The sequence below is a fragment of the Salmo salar genome, chromosome 21 (assembly GCF_965601325.2).
Source record: "Salmo salar chromosome 21, fSalSal1, whole genome shotgun sequence".
Classification (NCBI taxonomy): domain Eukaryota; kingdom Metazoa; phylum Chordata; class Actinopteri; order Salmoniformes; family Salmonidae; genus Salmo; species Salmo salar.
The window spans coordinates 57,685,001-57,692,500 of record NC_138311.1 but is presented as its reverse complement, the minus strand read 5'-3'; the positions used below and the strand labels follow the sequence as shown (position 1 = coordinate 57,692,500).

The 7,500-nt window shown below is 45.0% G+C and overlaps 1 protein-coding gene across 1 annotated transcript in view; it reads left to right on the top strand.

Moving 5' to 3' along the window:
* Window positions 1-249: 249 nt before the first annotated feature.
* The window catches only part of fam117bb (family with sequence similarity 117 member Bb), a 66,839-nt gene continuing 59,588 nt past the window's right edge, over window positions 250-7,500 (top strand). The window contains exon 1 of the mRNA XM_045707801.2: window positions 250-1,415. Within this exon, the coding sequence (XP_045563757.2) occupies window positions 470-1,415 (946 nt within the window). The 5' untranslated portion in view covers window positions 250-469. The remainder of the gene's footprint in view (window positions 1,416-7,500) is intronic.

The following is a 7,500-nucleotide window of genomic DNA, read 5'->3' as shown; positions in this document are numbered from 1 at the left end:
TACATAATTGTTACATTGTTAAATATAGTTTGTTTATCATTCTTAATGTAATTGATTGTTCACCAATAGGTTATTACCACTTTATAATGCAATATGGGAAAGTTGCTTGAAAAAAAAAACATGTATTTTACGTGTGATCAATTCTGAGGCGGGCTTTTAATTGACGAGCCAATAAGAAGTTTATCAGAGGGATAGTGTTAGCCAATGAGAGGCAGGGAGTACGTGGTTAGGAGGAGACGGTGGCTGCGCGGCTGTGAAATCGTTTCAGCTTGCTCCGGTCACGGATGTGGAGCGACCGGTGGAATAACCGTTAGGGAATAACCTAACGGGATAGGCTATCTCGATAAGAATATATATTGAAATATAGACTAGGTTTTACACTTATTCACATGCTGAGATCGTTGTAATTGCAGGTTTTTACGTTATTGTTTTTTTTTTATTTTATTTTTGTTGCTATTGAGAACAAATAATGTCTCAAAGAGTGAGAAGAAACGGGTCTCCGACATCGAGCTGTTTGTCTATGCCAAGCAGCGAAACCGGTGGCGGTTCGGGAGGCAGTTCGGTAATGAGTGTGTTCAGTCGCGTCCTGCCCATGAAAGCGACGGTTCCGTTCCAGCTGAAAGCGCAGATGCAGTCCTCCATGCTGACCAGGTCTGTGCACGGTACCGTTAGTGGAGGCAGCAGCCCCTCGCCCACCAACAACACCGGGAACGGTAAATTCTACACTAGCGGATGCAGCGCCAGCGAAACGCCTGAAACGCGCACGTCGACGTCATTGAGTCGCAGCCCCACTTATTCTGTTGTTAATAACTCATCGTCAACAGTTGTTCTGGTCTCCTCTCCAGCCACCACCCCTCTGTCTTCTCTGTCTCCTTCCATCGGCTATGCCTCCGGCGCGGTGGGACATGGACATGCCGGGACAGGGACACCCTGCTCCCCATCCGCTAGAGACAGCCCCCTCGCCAACACCACCGTGTCCGGTCACTCTGTTTCTGCATCGTGGTCCAACTCCGCCACATCCCGAGCCGCTCAAACAATATCCCCCGTTGCTCTTGTAGCAGGGTCACCTCCACAACATTTAACTTTCCCAGTGATCTCACCAGCACCTTATGTCAATATTCACACCTACGGAACTAGTAGTTTTAGTCTGGGTATCCCCCCTGTTTCCACCGCAGACGGCTCCCCTTGCTACTCCCCGACCCAGCCGCTACCCTGTCCGTTAGACTACCCGATCCTGGCGACCGCTCTACAGCTACAGCCTTTCTCGGCTTCTTCTCCGTCTTCATCCTCTTTGTCATCTTTTGGTGGTCAGCAGGTCAGAGCGGTGTCCCTGGCCGCGCCACAGCGCTGGTCCCCCGGTCTGGAACGGAACCGATTGTCTCCTGAGAGAGTCAGCCCCAGCTCGCCACATGGAGGTAAAGTTTACATCGCTAAACTATGTCATGAACGGCACTTCATACATTCTCCAGGTTCTTTTGATGTTCTGTCTCTACCCAGATACATATATAAAAAAAAAAACTATTTTTCATGCCACTTCAATAAAGAAGTGCCTTTTTCATAGCAGGTTAGGAGAACTTATGAAGCAGGTTCTACTGACCCTGTATCTAGCTACTGATCCTGGAACTGACCCTGTATATAGCTACTGTCCCTGTATATAGCTACTGACCCTGTATATAGCTACTGACCCTGTATATAGCTACTGACCCTGGAACTGACCCTGTATATAGCTACTGACCCTGTATATAGCTACTGACCCTGTATATAGCTACTGATCCTGGAACTGACCCTGTATATAGCTACTGACCCTGTATATAGCTACTGACCCTGTATATAGCTACTGACCCTGTATATAGCTACTGGCCCTGTATATAGCTACTGACCCTGTATATAGCTACTGACCCTGTATATAGCTACTGTCCCTGTATATAGCTACTGACCCTGTATATAGCTACTGACCCTGGAACTGTCCCTGTATATAGCTACTGTCCCTGTATATAGCCACTGATCCTGGAACTGACCCTGTATATAGCTACTGTCCCTGTATATAACTACTGACCCTGTATATAGCTACTGATCCTGGAACTGACCCTGTATATAGCTACTGGCCCTGTATATAGCTACTGACCCTGTATATAGCTACTGTCCCTGTATATAGCTACTGATCCTGGAACTGACCCTGTATATAGCTACTGGCCCTGTATATAGCTACTGATCCTGTATATAGCTACTGACCCTGTATATAGCTACTGATCCGGGAACTGACCCTGTATATAGCTACTGACCCTGTATATAGCTACTGACACTGTATATAGCTACTGACCCTGTATATAGCTACTGACCCTGTATGTAGCTACTGACCCTGTATATAGCTACTGATCCTGTATATAGCTACTGACCCTGTATATAGCTACTGATCCGGGAACTGACCCTGTATATAGCTACTGACCCTGTATATAGCTACTGACACTGTATATAGCTACTGACCCTGTATATAGCTACTGACCCTGTATGTAGCTACTGACCCTGTATATAGCTACTGACCCTGTATATAGCTACTGACCCTGTATATAGCTACTGATCCTGGAACTGACCCTGTATATAGCTACTGACCCTGTATATAGCTACTGTCCCTCTATATAGCTACTGACCCTGTATATAGCTACTGATCCTGGAACTGACCCTGTATATAGCTACTGACCCTGGAACTGACCCTGTATATAGCTACTGACCCTGTATATAGCTACTGATCCTGGAACTGACCCTGTATATAGCTACTGACCCTGTATATAGCTACTGACCCTGGAACTGTCCCTGTATATAGCTACTGATCCCTGTATATAGCCACTGATCCTGGAACTGACCCTGTATATAGCTACTGTCCCTGTATATAGCTACTGATCCTGGAACTGACCCTGTATATAGCTACTGCCGGCGCCCTGTATATAGCTACTGACCCTGTATATAGCTACTGTCCCTGTATATAGCTACTGATCCTGGAACTGACCCTGTATATAGCTACTGGCCCTGTATATAGCTACTGATCCTGTATATAGCTACTGACCCTGTATATAGCTACTGATCCGGGAACTGACCCTGTATATAGCTACTGTCCCTGTATATAGCTACTGTCCCTGTATATAGCTACTGACCCTGTATATAGCTACTGACCCTGTATATAGCTACTGTCCATGTATATAGCTACTGACCCTGTATATAGCTACTGATCCTGGAACTGACCCTGTATATAGCTACTGATCCTGGAACTGACCCTGTATATAGCTACTGATCCTGGAACTGACCCTGTATATAGCTACTGATCCTGGAACTGACCCTGTATATAGCTACTGACCCTGGAACTGACCCTGTATATAGCTACTGACCCTGTATATAGCTACTGACCCTGGAACTGACCCTGTATATAGCTACTGATCCTGGAACTGACCCTGTATATAGCTACTGATCCTGGAACTAACCCTGTATATAGCTACTGACCCTGTATATAGCTACTGACCCTGGAACTGACCCTGTATATAGCTACTGATCCTGTATATAGCTACTGATCCTGGAACTGACCCTGTATATAGCTACTGATCCTGTATATAGCTACTGACCCTGTATATAGCTACTGACCCTGTATATAGCTACTGACCTGGAACTGACCCTGTATATAGCTACTGACCCTGTATATAGCTACTGACCCTGTATATAGCTACTGACCTGGAACTGACCCTGTATATAGCTACTGACCCTGTATATAGCTACTGACCCTGTATATAGCTACTGATCCTGGAACTGACCCTGTATATAGCTACTGACCCTGTATATAGCTACTGATCCCTGTATATAGCTACTGACCCTGTATATAGCTACTGATCCTGGAACTGACCCTGTATATAGCTACTGACCCTGTATATAGCTACTGACCCTGTATATAGCTACTGACCCTGTATATAGCTACTGACCCTGTATATAGCTACTGACCCTGTATATAGCTACTGACCCTGTATATAGCTACTGATCCTGGAACTGACCCTGTATATAGCTACTGACCCTGGAACTGACCCTGTATATAGCTACTGATCCTGGAACTGACCCTGTATATAGCTACTGACCCTGGAACTGACCCTGTATATAGCTACTGACCCTGTATATAGCTACGACCTGGACGCCCTGTATATAGCTACTGACCCTGTATATAGCTACTGACCCTGGAACTGACCCTGTATATAGCTACTGACCCTGTATATAGCTACTGACCCTGGAACTGACCCTGTATATAGCTACTGACCCTGTATATAGCTACTGACCCTGGAACTGACCCTGTATATAGCTACTGATCCTGGAACTGACCCTGTATATAGCTACTGACCCTGTATATAGCTACTGATCCCTGTATATAGATACTGACCCTGTATATAGCTACTGAGCCCTGTATATAGCTACTGACCCTGTATATAGCTACTGACCCTGTATATAGCTACTGACCCTGGAACTGACCCTGTATATAGCTACTGACCCTGTATATAGCTACTGACCCTGTATATAGCTACTGACCCTGTATATAGCTACTGACCCTGTATATAGCTACTGACCCTGTATATAGCTACTGACCCTGGAACTGACCCTGTATATAGCTACTGACCCTGTATATAGCTACTGACCCTGTATATAGATACTGACCCTGTATATAGCTACTGACCCTGGAACTGTCCCTGTATATAGCTACTGACCCTGTATATAGCTACTGACCCTGGAACTGTCCCTGTATATAGCTACTGACCCTGTATATAGCTACTGACCCTGTATATAGCTACTGACCCTGTATATAACTACTGACCCTGTATATAGCTACTGACCCTGTATATAGCTACTGACCCTGTATATAGCTACTGACCCTGTATATAGCTACTGACCCTGTATATAGCTACTGACCCTGTATATAGCTACTGACCCTGGAACTGACCCTGTATATAGCTACTGACCCTGTATATAGCTACTGACCCTGTATATAGCTACTGACCCTGTATATAGCTACTGACCCTGTATATAGCTACTGACCCTGTATATAGCTACTGACCCTGTATATAGCTACTGACCCTGTATATAGCTACTGACCCTGTATATAGCTACTGACCCTGGAACTGACCCTGTATATAGCTACTGACCCTGGAACTGTCCCTGTATATAGCTACTGACCCTGTATATAGCTACTGACCCTGGAACTGACCCTGTATATAGCTACTGACCCTGTATATAGCTACTGACCCTGTATATAACCACTGACCCTGTATATAGCTACTGACCCTGTATATAGCTACTGACCCTGTATATAGCTACTGACCCTGTATATAGCTACTGACCCTGGATATAGCTACTGACCCTGTATATAGCTACTGACCCTGTATATAGGTACTGACCCTGTATATAGCTACTGACCCTGTATATAGCTACTGACCCTGTATATAACCACTGACCCTGTATATAGCTACTGACCCTGTATATAGCTACTGACCCTGTATATAGCTACTGACCCTGTATATAGCTACTGACCCTGGATATAGCTACTGACCCTGTATATAGCTACTGACCCTGTATATAGGTACTGACCCTGTATATAGCTACTGATCCTGTATATAGCTACTGACCCTGGAACTGACCCTGTATATAACTACTGACCGTGTATATAGCTACTGACCGTGTATATAGCTACTGACCCTGTATATAGCTACTGACCCTGTATATAGCTACTGACCCTGTATATAGCTACTGACCCTGGAACTGACCCTGTATATAGCTACTGACCCTGTATATTGCTACGGACCCTGTTGTTGTGTGCATACTGCCAGAGAGGAAGGTAATGTTGTTGTGTGCATACTGCCAGAGAGGAAGGTAATGTTGTTGTGTGCATACTGCCAGAGAGGAAGGTAATGTTGTTGTGTGCATACTGCCATAGAGGAAGGTAATGTTGTTGTGTGCATACTGCCAGAGAGGAAGGTAATGTTGTTGTGTGCATACTGCCAGAGAGGAAGGTATTGTTGTTGTGTGCATACTGCCAGAGAGGAAGGTAATGTTGTCGTGTGCATACTGCCAGAGAGGAAGGTAATGTTGTTGTGTGCATACTGCCAGAGAGGAAGGTAATGTCGTGTGCATACTGCCAGAGAGGAAGGTAATGTTGTTGTGTGCATACTGCCATAGATGAAGGTAATGTTGTTGTGTACATACTGCCAGAGAGGAAGGTAATGTTGTGTGCATACTGCCAGAGAGGAAGGTAATGTTGTTTTGTGCATACTGCCAGAGAGGAAGGTAATGTTCTGTGCATACTGCCAGAGAGGATGGTGATGTTGTTGTGTGCATACTGCCAGAGAGGAAGGTAATGTTGTGTGCATAATGCCAGAGAGGAAGGTAATGTTGTTGTGTGCATACTGCCAGAGAGGAAGGTAATGTTGTTGTGTGCATACTGCCAGAGAGGAAGGTAATGTTGTTGTGTGCATACTGCCAGAGAGGAAGGTAATGTTGTTGTGTGCATACTGCCAGAGAGGAAGGTAATGTTATTGTGTGCATACTGCCAGAGAGGAAGGTAATGTTGTTGTGTGCATACTGCCAGAGAGGAAGGTAATGTTCTGTGCATACTGCCAGAGAGGATGGTGATGTTGTTGTGTGCATACTGCCAGAGAGGAAGGTAATGTTGTTGTGTGCATACTGCCAGAGAGGAAGGTAATGTTCTTGTGTGCATACTGCCAGAGAGGAAGGTAATGTTGTTGTGTGCATACTGCCAGAGAGGAAGGTAATGTTGTTGTGTGCATACTGCCAGAGAGGAAGGTAATGTTGTTGTGTGCATACTGCCAGAGAGGAAGGTAATGTTGTTGTGTGCATACTGCCAGAGAGGAAGGTAATGTTCTGTGCGTACTGCCAGAGAGGAAGGTAATGTTGTTGTGTGCATACTGCCAGAGAGGAAGGTAATGTTGTTGTGTGCATACTGCCAGAGAGGAAGGTAATGTTGTTGTGTGCATACTGCCAGAGAGGAAGGTAATGTTGTGTGCATACTGCCAGAGAGGAAGGTAATGTGTCCATACCGCCATAGAGGAAGGTAATGTTGTTGTGTGCATACTGCCAGAGAGGAAGAGGCCAATGGAATAGAGTATTGCAGATACTCAGAACTTCTGTCAGGTGTTGGAACCAATTCAGTGAACAGAACAGAAACCCGTAAACATTTTTTGTTGGAACAGCATCAGAAAATGTTCCCGAAACAGAACCGTTATTTTAAAATCACGGGAACCAGTTAATAACGTTAGTTTACGTTCCAGGCAAGTTTTTTTTTACAGTCCCACAAAAATCGCAACAAAGAGCTTATGCAAAGCACTAAATGCATCAGCACATTGCATGCATAGGTCTATAGGCTTAGACGTCCACTGTATGATATTAAGATGTAATTATATAACGAAGAGAACCTTAGGCCAAGCCCCCAGAGAGATAGAGAGAAATACAGTGGATACTGTATAC